This window comes from Convolutriloba macropyga, chromosome 6 (assembly GCF_964194025.1).
Source record: "Convolutriloba macropyga chromosome 6, txConMacr16.3, whole genome shotgun sequence".
Taxonomy (NCBI): domain Eukaryota; kingdom Metazoa; phylum Xenacoelomorpha; order Acoela; family Convolutidae; genus Convolutriloba; species Convolutriloba macropyga.
Window position 1 is genome coordinate 9,857,880 of NC_134473.1, and position 16,203 is coordinate 9,874,082.

The 16,203-nt window shown below is 34.8% G+C and overlaps 1 protein-coding gene across 1 annotated transcript in view; it reads right to left on the reverse strand.

Moving 5' to 3' along the window:
• Nucleotides 1-5,891: 5,891 nt before the first annotated feature.
• Nucleotides 5,892-16,203, reverse strand: part of LOC142341475 (uncharacterized) — a 243,615-nt gene continuing 233,303 nt past the window's right edge. Inside the window, exons 49-51 of the mRNA XM_075392436.1 lie at nucleotides 12,260-12,454; nucleotides 9,294-9,429; nucleotides 5,892-6,102 (exon numbers count right to left, since the gene is read on the reverse strand). Of these exons, the coding sequence (XP_075248551.1) occupies nucleotides 5,929-6,102; nucleotides 9,294-9,429; nucleotides 12,260-12,454 (505 nt within the window). The 3' untranslated portion in view covers nucleotides 5,892-5,928. The remainder of the gene's footprint in view (nucleotides 6,103-9,293; nucleotides 9,430-12,259; nucleotides 12,455-16,203) is intronic.

Consider the following 16,203-nt stretch of genomic DNA (forward strand, 5'->3'; position numbering starts at 1 on the left):
AAAAGAATAATGATAGCCGCAAACTTTTGTTTATAAAATGTTTCATTATTGCACAAGCGGATTTCTATTAACCATAGCAGATCAGTTAAACCTAAACAACAGACCAACAACAATTGATCGGCTCTGTTTGCAGAAATTATGTGAAAAAAAGCATTTAAAAAATTACAACTTTTTCTGTAATTTCCATCGTCAACATAAGAAAACAGTAAATGAGGAAATAATAAAAAAAATTGGAAAAAAGATCAACAAAATTGAAAAAATTGAAAAAACAAGATGGAAGAACTCATTTTCTGATGCTATAGATTAATATTTTTTGGATGTTTTTGTTCTTTTTTCCATGCACAGATTATGTGTAGATTCATATCTTGTGATGTTTTATTGTTTTTCCTAACAGCTTAGGTAGAATGGTTATCTTATAAGATTTTGCAAGTTTTCGGTAGAAAAGCTTGCAAGGCGATGCATTGCCTTGTAAGTTTCTACCAGGAACTCCCAAGTTCTTAAAAAACATTTACAAGATGAGAAGGTTATCATGTTACAAGATGAGAAGGCTAACTTGTAGGTCACATAGTCAACTTATAATTTCTTAGAAGACAACCATTGACCCGGGCTATCCAAAATTTCTATTTGGTATAAAAGTAAATAAATTAATTTGTTATGTTGCAAGTGGTTCGTACATTTTCATGGAGTACTTTGAAATGTACAGCAGTGAAAAACATCAATTATAGCCCAAAACCATTCTTCATCACAAAATCAATTTACAAATCAACTTCAGAGACATCGATGAAAGTTTTAGCTTGTAGTTTGCTTGTATGCAATTAAAAATTTATAACCCAAAACCATTCTTCATCACAAAATCAATTGAGGAACCAACTTCAGAGACATCGATAAAAGCTACAGCTAGTAGTTTTTTGCCTTTAGACAATTTAAGGGTGACAAAAAATCAGGCACTAAAATCACAAGGCAGCACAACTTAGTCTAATAGTTTGTTATTAAGTCTTAAAAACGCACCTGGAAACACTTGTTTCCACGTACGGCAATTGATTTCACCCCGTGAAAAGAGAAGTCACCGATTCAAAAAAAAAACAAGACAAGTCCTCAAACAATTTAAAAAGAAATTTCAAAAACCAAACAAAAAATAGACCAAGAAAGGACTACGAATGGATTGGGAAAATCAACTGTAAATAAATCCGATCTTGAAAATAAACAACGAGAAAAACAACAAGTCCAATGGCTGCTTGTGAGCAAAAAACAAGCGAGAAAGCGAAATAGAGTGAAAAATTTCATGCCGCAATATCACTCGCTTTTTCGCACCACGTTCTCTTTCGGTGAAATCACTTCAAATTAAATCAATTTGAAGTGATTTCACCGAAACAGGACGTGGTGCGAAAAAGCGAGTGATATTGCGGCATGAAATTTTTTACTCTATTTCGCTTTCTCGCTTGTTTTTTGCTCACAAGCAGCCATTGGACTTGTTGTTTTTCTCGTTGTTTATTTTCAAGATCGGATTTAGAAAATCAACAAATTGTGTCAACAAAAAGTTGAAAAACATAGCAGGACAAGCCCTGAAATACAATCAAAGGAATTAAATGCAAAACTTAGAACTGCTACTTTAAATGCACAAGGAAGCCAAAACGAAAAAAAATTCCCAAAAGTTGAGAAACTAAAATAAACAATCATTGCTAAAACCTTCGAAATGCAAAACTTAGAACTGCTACTTTAAATGCACAAGGAAGCCAAAACGAAAAAAAATTCCCAAAAGTTGAGAAACTAAAATAAACAATCATTGCTAAAACCTTCGAAATTTTTACCCTTTAAGACAACTTTGATTCATTTAGGTATACGCATTAACCCACGCACAAGTCTTGAAAGAGGTTTATTGGCCAATGAAGATGGAAAAAATTCGAGAATTGTTAAGAAATGAAAATAGCAAAAAAAGAAAAGTTCTTAGTTTCGCGCAATATTTTAATGCTCAAAACCACTTTTTTTGTCTCTCCAGTAACCTATATTCAAGAGCTAAAAAGTTTTCATTGGCAGTAATTTATGATAATGTTTTTCTCCAAGAGTCATTTCATTGTCTCTAGAAGCTATTCAGTAATCAATTGGAATCCCTGAGAAATTTAACTTGCTCATAAAGATCCGATGCCACTTCAAACTTTGCAGTAGCATATTATCAAACCCGAGACGAGGTGCTATGGCCTCAGAGACAAAATGACGAAAATGTCCAAAAAAACTTGAAATTGTAGAAATTAGCATCATTTTTTATGTTTGTGTACAGGGCCAAAACATCTAGCTCATAAAATGGTCATCAAAAAAATTCTATCTTTCAAAAGGACTTTATCAAATTTGGCAAACGTTATATCACAACTAAACATAGCCAGCAGATTGCCGAAAAAATAGTAGCCGTTGACGTGCTTGATGCACATCGGGATTGAAATAGAAAAAGAAAAACAAAGAGACTAGTTGACCGAATTCTCTTTTTTTTGCAGTTTCAAAAAGTATGCTAAGTTGGCGTGCAGTTTCAGTTAAATTCTAAAACTATGCTTTATTCAGCTCAAACAAATTGACCGTATTCACCACATTGCTTAATTCAATGCATGAAAGAATTTAAAATCCATTCATTTGAAACAGAGTGAAGTAAGTCAGAAGTCAAACGTGAAAATCGTGTTTTATGTCAAACGAAAAAAGTGATAAAAAGTAAAGCGAACTGAAAAAAGGAGAGCGGCTAAATAATGGAAGTTGAGAGGCTGACGGTGGCTATTAATCAACCAAAAAAATCGGAAAATGCTGAAACATAACCGACTGACGACGGGTGAGTTGTTCTCAAACGACCGGCGAGCGGTTGGCTTCGTCAGTAGATAGCCACCGTTTAGTGGGGCAAACTTAAGCTTAATTGAAGGGGCGTGAAATGAGCGCATCAGTGGGGTGCACCAGGGCAACAGGGGCAACGGTGGAAGACGGATATTTGGCTGCACGGGGCACTTACGGCCTGAATGATGTGCAGGGGTGCGGATATGGGGGCTAATGTGGGGGCGGGGGAGGGTAAGTTGTGATGGGAGTGCGTGGGAGGATCAATTTCTAATAACAACCCTTCACACATTAACTATAAGTCTCCAAAACAATTTCTGTGAATCGCAAATTTGGAGACTAGTGAGCTGAAAGGCTCTAAGGGAACTTAATGCTCACTGAGCGCTACCCCTTTATCTTTTTTGAGAAGAGAAAGTCTTATGGTCAGACAGCAAATCGTTCAAGCGAAAAATGGCATAAAAAGACCAACAAGACTGATATAATTGCTAATTGGTGTGAGAGAAATTAACAATGATTTACTAAAAAGTGCAAGGTAGAGTCATTTATGATGGAAAATATTTCTACTACATTTCAGCGTTGAAAAAGGTAATAGATGATAATATCACGCCACAAAACATCAACAAAAGAGTTAAGGAAAGAGAGAGAAATAGAGATAGAACGGGAGAAAGTAAACGTGAACGAGAAAGAAGCAAAGGAACACCAACTGACAGAGAGAGAAAGAGAGAGAGAGAGAGAGAGAGAGAGCTAGAAAATTTTTCGAGGATTTTTTCAAGTCTTGTTAATAATTAGATCATATCTGGAGTTCAGTCAAGTAACTTATCTTTGAGACTTAAAAAGTTTCGTTGCCCAGTAATGATCGTTGAAATCAGAAAAGGACAAATATTCAATTTTAAAACCAATTGCAAATTTAACAAAATCTTGCTCAAATTCTTGATATTAAGATCTTCAGAACCATTTCCTTTTCTCAACAGACTATCCAGTATTCCTATTGCAAGTCCTAAACAGTTTCACGGGCTCATAAAGATCCATAAACTTGGAAAGATAATAATTTTCCAAAAATATGTAAAAAACAATTTTTTTTATCAAAATTGCTAAAATTTGAGTTAAAATATTGATAACCATTCTGTTAATACCAGAAACTATGAAGCAGTTTATTGTCAAACCTTGGAGGAGGTCTTTGGCTCCTGTTGCCGGAAAAAATCAATACTAAAGAAACATGAAAAAAATGCAATTATATATAAAAAGTCGCTTAAATTCGTAAAACTTGAGAAACAATCCATTACATCTGTAGAAACTATGCAAAAAGATATCAGCAAACCCTTGAAAGTTCTTTGGCTCTTGGGGCTAAAAAAATGGCAAAAAACTGCAATGTTTATCAAGAAATTGCTAAACTTTGTGATATTAAATATTGAAAACTAAATCGTGGCCAATAAAAATTCTCTAGTAACTTATTATCAAATCTCAAATCTTAAAGGAGGCCTGACTCCTGAGGCTGAAAAACCCCGAAAAATGGAAATAAAGGTCAATAAAAATCAGCAAAACTTTGCAATTTATGTCAAAACGATGTTGAAATTCGTGATGTTAAAATCTTGAAGAACTTTCCATTACATCTTGAATTAACCTATTATCAATCCCTAGAGGAGGTTTTTTTTTTACTCTTGAGGCTTGGGAAACCTAAAAATTGATAAAACTTTCGAAAAACGTGAAAAAATTTTATTTTAAAAAATTGCTTAAAATTGTGATTTTTAAAAGTTGAAAACTACTGCATGGCCAAAATAATTTTTTCAGTAACTTATTATTAAGCCCCTAAGGAAGTTTCTGGTCCCTGGGGCTGGAAAAATCTGAATAATGACAATAAATGTAGAAAAAATGAAAAAAACTGCAAGTTCTGTCCAAAGAACGCAAAAATTCTTAATGTTAAAATATTGAAAACCATTCCGTTGCCACTAAAAACTACACGACAACCTATTATCAAATCTTAGAGGAGCCTATTTTTTTTACACCAAGGGCCAATGAAAATGACAAAAATTTTCAAAAATATTGAAAAATGTGAAAATTAGTATAAATTCGCGAGTTTTTGTTTGGAGTACCAAAACATATTGGAGACAAAAAAAATGGTCATAAAAAGTACTTATGTCCTGCAAGAGGGCCCCTACTGAAACTTAATACCCGCTGGGCGGTACCTGTTTATCACGTTTTAAGGAAGAAAAGTCAAATGGAACAGGGAAAAAATTGGTCAAGCAAAAGATAGCATTAAAAAAAGACCAACAGGACTAATATAATTGCTACAAACTTCGTTTGAGAGCAATTAAAAACCATGAAATTGTGCACTATTTTGGGCTCAAAAGCTTCTAAAAACAATTGTTTAATCTTGATGTAACGCCTTCCCATCACCTGCACTACTCTAAGAACTTGAAGGACTACTAAAATACTAAAACCAGTTTTGGGCCTCTGGTTTAAGGCCCACTGCTCTTTACCTGTTTATACCGTTTTGAAATATCAAAGTCATTAAAAATGTGTGAAAATATCGTACAACAAAGACAGAGCCCCAATAAAATCCAATTCTTGGATTATAAAAAGACAGAGGGCCAAGGCGATCCAAATTCTTTGGATTGTATAAAAAGGAGAGCGCCTAAATGATAGCCGTTGAGAATCTAACGGCGGCTATTAATTAAATTGAGATATACAAAAGTTACAAACATTAACATATATCATTCAAGAATCGAAAGGATGAAATCCGAAATGGAGCACCCGCTACTACATAGCTTCTTTAACATATTATGTTATTGATTAATTAGCCTGGGATTGAAAGGTGGAACGTCAATTTTCCAAAAAACACAGGTTGAAAGATGAATCGATATATTTCCTTTATCGTCCGCACCTCTATCAATTCTGAATCATTGGTATATTAACTGGTTCTTAAGCAATTGTTGTCAAAACTCGAGAATTTAAGTAATTGAAACACTTTATAGTTTTGAAAGATTTTGTTTTTTAAGTTAACTATTTGCCAAGTGATGCTTGCCTTCACAAATTTTCCCGATACGTGCATATATCTAGTCAAAATTTCATTGAAATTTCATAAAAATTTGTTACCCAGTTGTAAATACCAGCAAAGAAGCTGCATTATATTGAAACAGCTATCAAGTTTCGATTTTTTGGAGTGTCAATTTTAACTAACTGACCATCCAAGTCCTCTTGTTCCTGCTCTGACATGAATGGCTTTGTCCTCCTGAATAGTTCCACAACCAAAATGGCAGGTGGCAACACAAACAAAGTAGCCATCAAACTCACTCCCAACTAAATACAAAGTGCGGTTTGTATCTTACGGTATAAAACTGAATCTACAGTATAAGCGGCACCCCACAGCAAGGAGCTGAACCATTTTCGATTGCTACCCACGCTGTGGTGCGCGACCAAAGACAGTCCTGAGTCTGGTCGCACTAACTAACCCAGCCGAAATTGAATGGCTATCTTGCATGATAAGCATTTGTCTTGCAAGAATCATGCAAAATAACCATTAATCTTTCAATCGTGCAAATAAATGGAACATGATCTAACATAATCAGAAAGAAAAATACATTATTAAGAAAAATACGTCTCCAGTTTTGAAAATTGTTTAAAAAATAATAGCACTAAAATATAGAACGCAAAAAGCTCTGTTAGAAGTTCTGAGTTTTGCTTCGCATCGTTATTTTGAAAATAAACTTTGCGTATTAAGAAATTTGGACATTTCTGACAATTTCAGGGTTTTTATAAAAACCACACATTATCAAGCCACATTTTTGACCGTAGAAGTTTGCAGAACGTTTAATAAATAGTACGAAAAGTGTTCGCAACTTTATATAAAGACAAATTCAAAAAGTTTTGTCGCAAATGAAAACTGTTTGCAAAAAATGAAAGAAATGCTGTGGGAGATTTAAAAAGTCGGCTGCCAGATGAACAAATCTGATCAAAGCCAGAGCAAACACATTGGGGTTTATCGGGTGTTTATATCGAATAATAAAACAAATTTATACTTTTTCTTAAAATGATTAGAAGAAAGGCCTTTCAATTGCGAAACAAACCGAAGGTTTATATCATACATGTTTAAGAAAAACTGAATCGCAAAGTACAAATTTTCATTCTTGGAAATAATCCCAATCGTTCACTTATTGGAACAAATTTTTTAAAAATAATTTACGAATAATTGTAAAAGGGCGCGCGAGAAAATGAACAATTTCTGTTCTGCCACCAAGTTTGGTTTTTACCTGCTAGCGTTTAGTGAGATGTTCCGCGACACTTGTAAGCTAAATCACTAGTACGTTTATTTAACTAAAAATAAATGTACTAGTGATTTAATTATAAGTGTCGGGGAACATCTCTTTAAAATGAAGCCAATGCAAACAAAACTTAATGGGTGATTATTAATTGTGCAGTTTCCTGCAGCATCCATTAAAAAACAATCAAGTACTTTATTAGTTTTTTTTATCATAAATAAAATTGAAAAAATTTCCCACTTAGTAAAAACTTAGCATAAACGCTCTTTTTGTGAAAAATCATGGACTTTAGCATATGGAGCGTTGTCTGGTTTTCAGTAGAAATATCGCATCAATTTTTAAAACTGGATTTTTTTTGAAAAATTACTCCAATCATGGCTTCTCTAATCATTTTCTCTCCAATCACAAGATAAAAATTTTAGCCAGCAAGACCTTGTAGCGCAGAAAGGAAACAGTCAACACAAATGATACACAAATGATTGATTTGCGCTAGTTCGTTGTTTTACAGGAAGTACAAACAAAACAAATTTGCCCCTGCAAACGTTGCGTTGTTTCCATGTGATCGATACTTCGGCAATTATTAACTGTTGTTGGTGGCGAACACACTATAAAGAGTTCAGGTGAATTCGCTTGAACCGTGTTCAAGTATTCGGAAGTTCAGGTGAAATTCAGGTATAATGGCACCTGAAACACACCTGAACTCTAGATAAGGTAAATTTTTACCTGAATGAATTCAAGTGTAATTACATGAAAGAAAGTTTTTACTGCATTCAGCAATGAAGCAATAAATTTTTTTCTTCAAACAAAAGTAAAGTAGAAAAAATAAATTAAAAATTCTAGAGGACACAATAACACATCGATTATTAAAGGTTCGCAAGGTCACGGATAAGGATTTTTCAATTTTTTTCTCACTCTTCAGCCCAACTGTTGTTTCCAGATCAGAAAAGTTTTTTTCCTGGCCGAATGAGGGTTTCAGAAGAGAACACAAATAGACAAATTTCAAATTAACGGTTCAAAAAATCATTCAACTGCAAAAACGAAACCAACAGGAAAAACACTGATTTTAAAGTGGATTAACTTGAATCCAATCATTATTTCGCACGAAGTTAACCAAAAACCATTATTCCTGCAAAAACAAGATCACAGGAACACAGAGTTTAACCAGCTTAAAAACATTTTTGATAACTTATTTTCCTTTATTTGACACTTTTTTGATGTCTGTCAGATTCAGATTGACATTTGTTTTGATTATGATTTGAGCTTTTCTCTCCACGTAAGCACCACCTGAAAACGTTTGGCATAAAATTGAAGCTTGTTTGTCACTTGCTTCGAAATTTTTCCAAAATGATACTTTCTACAAAATATACGGGACACAGCAAGACATTTATAAATCAATGACCAGCCGTTTTTAGATTTTGCAAAATTATGGATAAAATTATTAAAAAATTTTCAGCCTTACTGTTGTTTTAGCCCAAAAAACCATTTCCTGACCTAATCAGGAGTTCCGGGAAAAATACAAGTAGACAAGGTTCCAATTCTCAGAAATTTACCCGAACGCCATAAAATACATGAACTGTTAAGGTAATTTATTCAGGCGTTTTTCAGGTAAGTTCGGGTAAAAGTTCAGGCAGTTGTACCTGAATTTTTCAGGTAATATTCAGGTTTTTTTCAGATGTTTTTAGGTATGTTTCAGGTGAGCGAATCTGCCTGAACTGTTCAGGTAGGTTTCAGTGTTTTTTCAGTTAAATATATCTGAACTTTTTTAAGCGTGGAATTGGAAAAGGACAAGAAAGCCGCCAATTTTCAGAGCTTATGATTTAAAACCTCGTGCTTTGGGTAGAATACGAGATTACGAATGCATCATTTCTCAATCAGGACCTCCAAAAACTTTTGCTGAGTATCTTCAAGATTCAACAAGTTACGCATCATTCTAACATCTTAAATAAGTAACCAATTTCAACAGAAAAAAAATGTAATAAAATATTTTGTGAAGGTTGGTTTTTATGGATCTAGCAAAACTATCCTTTTAAAATTTGATGTTAAAAAATGATGTCCTATTTTCAATTAAGCGATCAAGAGTTTTACTACGATGAGATGCTTGAAAAAGAATTATTTCATATAAATTAAATTTATCTGGTGTTAGGCTCGACTATTTTCAACGGGTTCGTAAATTGTAATTAAATTATACTATCACCAGAAAACAGTTCACAGATACAACATCACTGTCTTTACCTCCTGAAGATTAAATTTGATTGGTCCAACCCACACAGCAGTTGAGTCGTCAATAGACTGTTGCATTTGATAGTACATTGCACTCACGGAGAACTCCAATAGCAGAATACACATGGCACATGAGCATCGCTGACACCTGCAGATATAGAGTTAACTAGTCAGTGAAAAGGTCAGTAAAAGCTGTATTTGTGCTTGAATGATTCTGCAACGAGAAAACCTTGCCTTATCAAAAAATCCCTGGAGATAATTTTCTACGTGAAAATTTCAATGGATCCTAAAAACTCTCAGTTTCTTAAGTTGAGATATTGCTGGAGAGTCTATTAAAAAGCTTTCTACCCAAAAATAGTCAAATGAAAATGGCTAAAACGGCCAATTACATCCACTTTCTGGTCAGAAAATAAGTCATGAAGTCTTTGACAAATTGTGGCACACGAACGCAGAAGTTCTCTCGCTCAGCAGAAATTTGAAATTGTTTACCGTAGGAGTTTTACTCATTTTCACGTTAAAGTTAAAACATAGTCGGAAGAAGTTCGGAAGCAACTCGAAGCGTCGAAACCTCACTATTAAAACCGTAACTAAAGCCGAAACCATTTTCATTTGTCTTCAAACATTTATTCTTTACCTCACCAGATTTGGTTAACCTCAGAAGGCACAGTCGGAAAGAATAAGGCAGGTCTCACTCTTAGAAATAAAATTGAATTAAAAGAAAACTGTAAAAAATTGAATAAAAGAAAACTAAAATGAAAAGGACTAAAGGAAACATCAAACAATTTCTTTTTGCGACCAAGTACTTAAGAATTAAGTGCTGTGACGCCAAAGGACTCAAAAAGACGCCAAGAAAATTGCCAAATGAAATAAAGTTAAGAAAAAACAAAAAGAACAGTGAAAAGTGTAATGCTCAAAAACAAAAAATCATAATCGTTTTCTGAAAACCTAGGGTCAATATATTTAGCAAAAAACAAATATAAGTCCGAATTTCTAAAACTAATGCGAGCAAAATCTAAGGGCTACATTATATATGAAATCACTTGCAAACCAACAAAAAATTTTAAAAAAACCTCGCAAAAACTATGAAATAATTAAAATTTTGTAAAATTTTTAAAAATTTTGTAAAAACCACCCGGTAACAACTAACCGGCAGAAAAAGAACAGTCCTCTTTGAGTCATATAGACCAAGAGGGCAGCAATGTAATTCAGAGCTACTCTGAGCTTGAGCATTAAACACTTCCGTATTGCAGCAACAACTGAGTCATCAGTGATAGCAAGAGAAGCAAAATGACCCTAGTCTCGACATAGAATTATGAAAAGACCTATCAATTCCAGGCAGGGCGCAAATATTGAAATAAATTACACAGTCAAGGACCCTAGTTAAAGTCGAGGCTAGTTTTTTCATAAGTCCAGCCAAATTCTTTTCATATACAAAACTGAGTCAAACCAAACCCAGGCCTAGGCCTCGACTTATGAAAAGAGTTTAAAAGTCTAGTAGGGGGGGGGGGGCAATATTGACTATAATTACACGGTCGAGCTTCCTAGATCACGTCGAGCTAATATCTTTCCATGGGTCGAGCTTAAGTCTTTTCATAACGAAAAAGTCCAGCTATGGTCTTTTCATGGGTCCACCAATAGTGGTTTCATAAGTCTGTTTTTTTTCAAAATCCGAAATTTTTCAGTTTTTTTCTGCTTCTGTTCATACAGAAGCAGAGCTGGAGCAAGACTAAATAGCTTTGCATCAGAGCAGTCCAACTTAGGAAACTGCTAAAAGCCTTAAGATCTTCGACAAATCTTAAGATAAAGAGTTATTTTAAGCTGACTAAATAGCTTTGCATCAGAGCAGTCCAACTTAGGAAACTGCTAAAAGCCTTAAGATCTTCGACAAATCTTAAGATAAAGAGTTATCTATAGCAGCTGGAGTATAATACCACATTACTTGATTCAATGAAACCAGCAAGCTTTAGTGTATTAGTCCTAGTCCCATTAGCCATGATAAACTTTCAGCGTTATTCAGTTTGTTTCCCCTTCAAAAATATAAAATATCTTTTTCAAAAACAATGCAGGTTTTTGAGGGATTAGTGGTTCTTCTGAATCTTAAAAAATGAAGGAGCATACACGCTGACTACGTTATATGCAATATTGCACGGACAATTTTAATGGCATAAAACAGGCTCATGAAAAGACCAATCATGGACCCACGAAAAGACTCTAACTCAACTTTGTTTGCAAACATTGTGTCGAGCTTAAGTCCAGCCCAAATATTGGGTCGAGCTAAAGTCTTTTGCGAAAAATCCGAGTCGAGCTAAAGTCCAGAATGTCATAGCTAGAGTCCAGCTAAATTCTTTTCATAGCTCAAATGAGTCGAGTATGGTATTTTCATAGGACCTTTGGGTCGGGCATTGTCTTTTCATAAGTCTGTACCTAGACCTGGGAAAAGTCCAGCCAACATCTGAGTTCAATCTCGTGACTTTCTCCAGCCTTACCCAAAGATTAACCAATTGCCGTACACTCCCTTAAGTTTGAAGGAAGTTGAAAACAAGACATTGCTACGGTTGCGCGCGTAATTCCAGTACACGTTTTATTGTCCAACCGAATTCCAGGACACGATCTAATGACCAGTCAAATTCTAGAACACGTTTTATTATCCAATCAAGTTCTAGGACACGTTTTATTGTCTAGCTAAATTCAACGACGGTTGCTTTAGTTCCAGCCAAAGTTGAGGACATCACTTGAAGTCCAGACAAATTTTTTTCATACCAAAAATCTATCCAGAACAGTAATCTCATGCCTTATATCGATCGAAGACGGTCTTTTAATAATTACAGGCCTAGACTAGGGGATGCCTTCTGTTTTACTTGCAAGAAGATAAAGCGCGTAGGGCGACCGGGGCAACACCCATCTTGCTTTAGCTTGCCAGAACCTGACAATGAGCCTTTTTTACAGAGAATCCGCAAAAATTTGTTTTGAGATTTCACCTGGTGAAGTTGCTCTCGACTGGTCTTGCGAATATGGAGTAGTAGAGGTGTCCGTCATTGAGTTTCTCTCTAGCCTTGGCAGCGAACATGTACCTGAACTGCTTCATGTTCTCTGGCTCTGTCCGATCTATAGTCCGGTCTATGCTTCCGTCGTCATTCACCAGAGACCACCATCGGTACGCCATGAAGAACGTTCTAAAACAAACGCTCAACAAATACTCACAAAAGAACAAAGAGCAAAAATCGTCGATATTAAAAACGAGAGCCGTGTAAGTAAGCGGGGAGGGTTTGTTGCACAAAAAAGAATATTGTACGCTGAAAAATTAGGCGGAATCACAGAATGACATGATCATTCAGTGGTGAAAAGTGGCCAGATATCTGGATCACACACTTGCGCAAGATCAAGTCCAATATTTCCTATATGACCAACAAACTTGCGTAGTTAATATTCTTCCTATGTTTACATGGTTACTCATAATCTGTCCTGCGAAAACTATAAGAAATCTATAAACTATAAGAAATCTATAAGAAATCTAGAGTTAAAAATTGGTCCTGCAAATACTATTTTAAAGATTTTTTCTCTTTGTTTTCTTAAAACCAAGCCGCAGAATTTATGTCAAGGTTTTTATCATCGTCTTTGGCTACAAAAAATAGTGCCTGTAAATTTTGTATCCACGATGCAGATGAGCAGCAAAGCGAAAGCGTGTTTTTCGTAATAATTCATCACACATTTGTATCTAGTAGCAAATTTGCCAAATTGGGGCAACTCAACCAAAAAATGTTCCCTGAAGCTTCGTCTATGTAGTACTGAGCTTAATGCCAAGTCTAATGAGAACAATGATCATGTCACTTCATAAATTTATCAATAGGAAACCCAGTTTAGGCAAAAACTTGGAAAGTTCAAATTCAAGCTTTCTTAGGTCTAAGAATTGTCAAAAAGTCCAGAACAGTTCAGACAGAGCAGCTATACTTTTCCAAAGCCGAAGAAGAATCAAAAACAGCCAGTAAATTGTCAAAAATCATAATTGATCTCAAAAATTTTGCACAATCTGATAGAGAGTATACCTCGTAGATTGCCGGTAAATACCCGCGATAGTTTTGTACATCTGCAGTCTCAAAAAGATAAAAAAAAACAGAACGAATTAGTGAAATTTTTGTTCTTTTTATTAAATGCTGAGAAGTTATGTTTTGATTAAGAATCTCATTTTGATTCAAAAAGAAGTCAGTTTTGACAGTGAGGTAAGTCAATTGTGATTAAAAGCTTAATCACCTAAAGAACAAAAAAATTGCTCCACTAAAATTGTCACGTACGGAATTCAGTTGAAATTGCCTCAGTGAATAAACAAAAAAACTGATTTGAGGTGATTGCGACGACATATGGTCGCAAAAAATGTCGACGACGAAATGAAGAAACATACCCGGCAGATTGCTAGAAATTAGCCGCCGTTGATTCCCATAACTCTATTGGGATTGAAAGAAAAGAAAATATCAACAAAAATTAATTTTTGTATAAAAAAATTTTTAAGTGCGATTTATGTTGATGTCATTTCGTAATTGAACATACTCCTGTCTCTCAGAGAGAGGCTACAGGGTCTAGTATCAATACCAATAAGCATTATAGATAGTAAATCAAACTTATGAGAGCAAAGTTCAAGTACGGGGCATCTAAAAATGGGCTTTATGGGTTTATCCCGTTTCTATTTCTGACTTTAATTTTTTTACACTGACTCTCTTCATTTTGAATTGCTTTACTGAGCAGCTGCTGTTTGAAAGGACTTTGAGCAGAATAACGGAAGAGTGAAACTAGCCTAGAGAAGTCAAAAAGATTTCACGCAAAATGTCGAAAAAGCGGCAAAATGGGTAGAGCGAAAAGAGTTCGACGAAGTAAAAAAAATAGGAGCGCTGTAATAGCCGGCTGAGAAGATGAGGGCGGCTATTAAAAATTAAAGAAAATAATATCCCCAGCGATTGTTTTGCGGCAATTAATAAAATAACCGACTAAACGTCGGAAGAATTGCTCTCGAACGACTAGTGGAGCTCTAATTAATTGCAGCCTGCTCAGTCGGTAGGGAAAGGGTCCTAAATGGGACTAAGAAGTTCAATAGTCGGCTTCAAATAACTACATTAGAGGTTAATATATACCAATATTAAGTTTTAGAGTGAAAATGGCACCAGTTTGGGCGCATTTTTTTGACTTGTACTATTAAATTGCCGCCAATTGAGTTCAGCTGCTTGAAATTGTGATTGAGAGAAATTAAGATCACGAGAAACGCAAAAAGTCAAGGGCCTAAGAGTCACTCGAAAAGTCAAAACAGTCGAGCGAAAATATTGCATAAAAAAGACACACACGTTTACAATAATTGCTTCTCTACGAGAGCAATTAAAAAATTGTCTTTTTGGCAATTTTCAGGCTCAAATGTTCACTCACTAAAAACGACTCACTAAAATGACTCACTAAAAACAAACAAAGACTCCATAACGTGATTACATTCTGATCCCCATGGGTGGTATTTTAGCGTTTGGTATTGTCTTGGTTTGGTTTACAAGTGGCTGAAACTTAATCACGAAAACGCGGAACGTTGCGGAGTTTTTAAAAATTTGAAGTTTATATCGAAAGTATTTTTTCGAAAATTTTTCGGAAATTTTTGAAAAGTTACTTTTTACTGGGTAAACAAATTTGTAAATGTGCCACAAGTCTTGGTCAAGACTTGCACGATATCTTTTCTGAATTTCCCTCCATTAGATAACAACTCATATTTCAATTTATGGACACTACTGATATAGGCATGCAGTTCAGTCGGGGATTCAGTCAGTGTACAAAGATGTAGTATATGTAGTTTTTTCTGTTCCTTTTCCTGGCAAGTTTACGTAATTGACCATTTGTATAATTTATGACACACCATCTCTTTGTTTCATGTGCTCATTTGATAAAGTATAAGAAATTTTTAAAAGACCATCACCACCAATTAAAACCAAATTAAGACCAATAATTAAAAAGTACAGCATATTTGAAAGTTCAAATTATTTTTTCATGCTGTTTTGACATAAATTTTACTTCTTTGGATGTCGTATTCATTATACATTGGATTGAGTGGCTGATAAGGGACACATTCTTGGTCGGTCCAGTGATTCAGGACCCAATTTGTTGCACCAAACATTACTCGTGTCGGACGGACAATTCGATAAATTATATTTGCAAAGGAGAGCAATTCATTGCCCAGCAACACAAAGAAGACTATAATATTAAAGCGCAGACATGTGAGTTTGTGATTAAACTAAAAATTGGTGACAAAATAAATTATGGAAAATTTGTTGTACTTCCTCTTAGTCAATGCGAGATGAAATAGCACATAACTTAGAACATCGCTGGGACCTGATTTTTACAGATCCGCAAATACATAATAATACCACAAATCAGGACAATAAGTCATCTGCCATTTTTCACGCAACTACGCTAGGAATAACTTGATGTTTAAAAGGTACGCTATAATTTTTTAAAACATAGTTCAAATCATAGTGGCACACATTTAATTTATTTTATTCAGTTTCCACTGGTAAGGCGTGCGATCAATTGGTTTTTGTGGTAAAAAAGGAGCTTTATTGAGATTGCTGGTCGTTTATGCTGCTAATAATACATGGGGATTACTGGCAACATTATCCATTCCCACTGAACCGAAACCTGTAACAGCTTGCTAAGAAACATATTAAAACATGGTATATCTTGCCAAAAACTTGACAAGGCACTTGCTATGAAAATATCAAGACTTGCCAATATCTTATCAAGATTTACCAGGAAGAACTTTTGTAAAAACAAGTTTTGGGTTGCTGAAATGCTGCTGAACTCAATTTACTAATACTAACATGCTCACAATTTGTCCTCTTAATTTTAAAAATTTTGTTCATCTAGCCAGTGTTCTCTCACAAACTGAATTCTTTGCGACAAT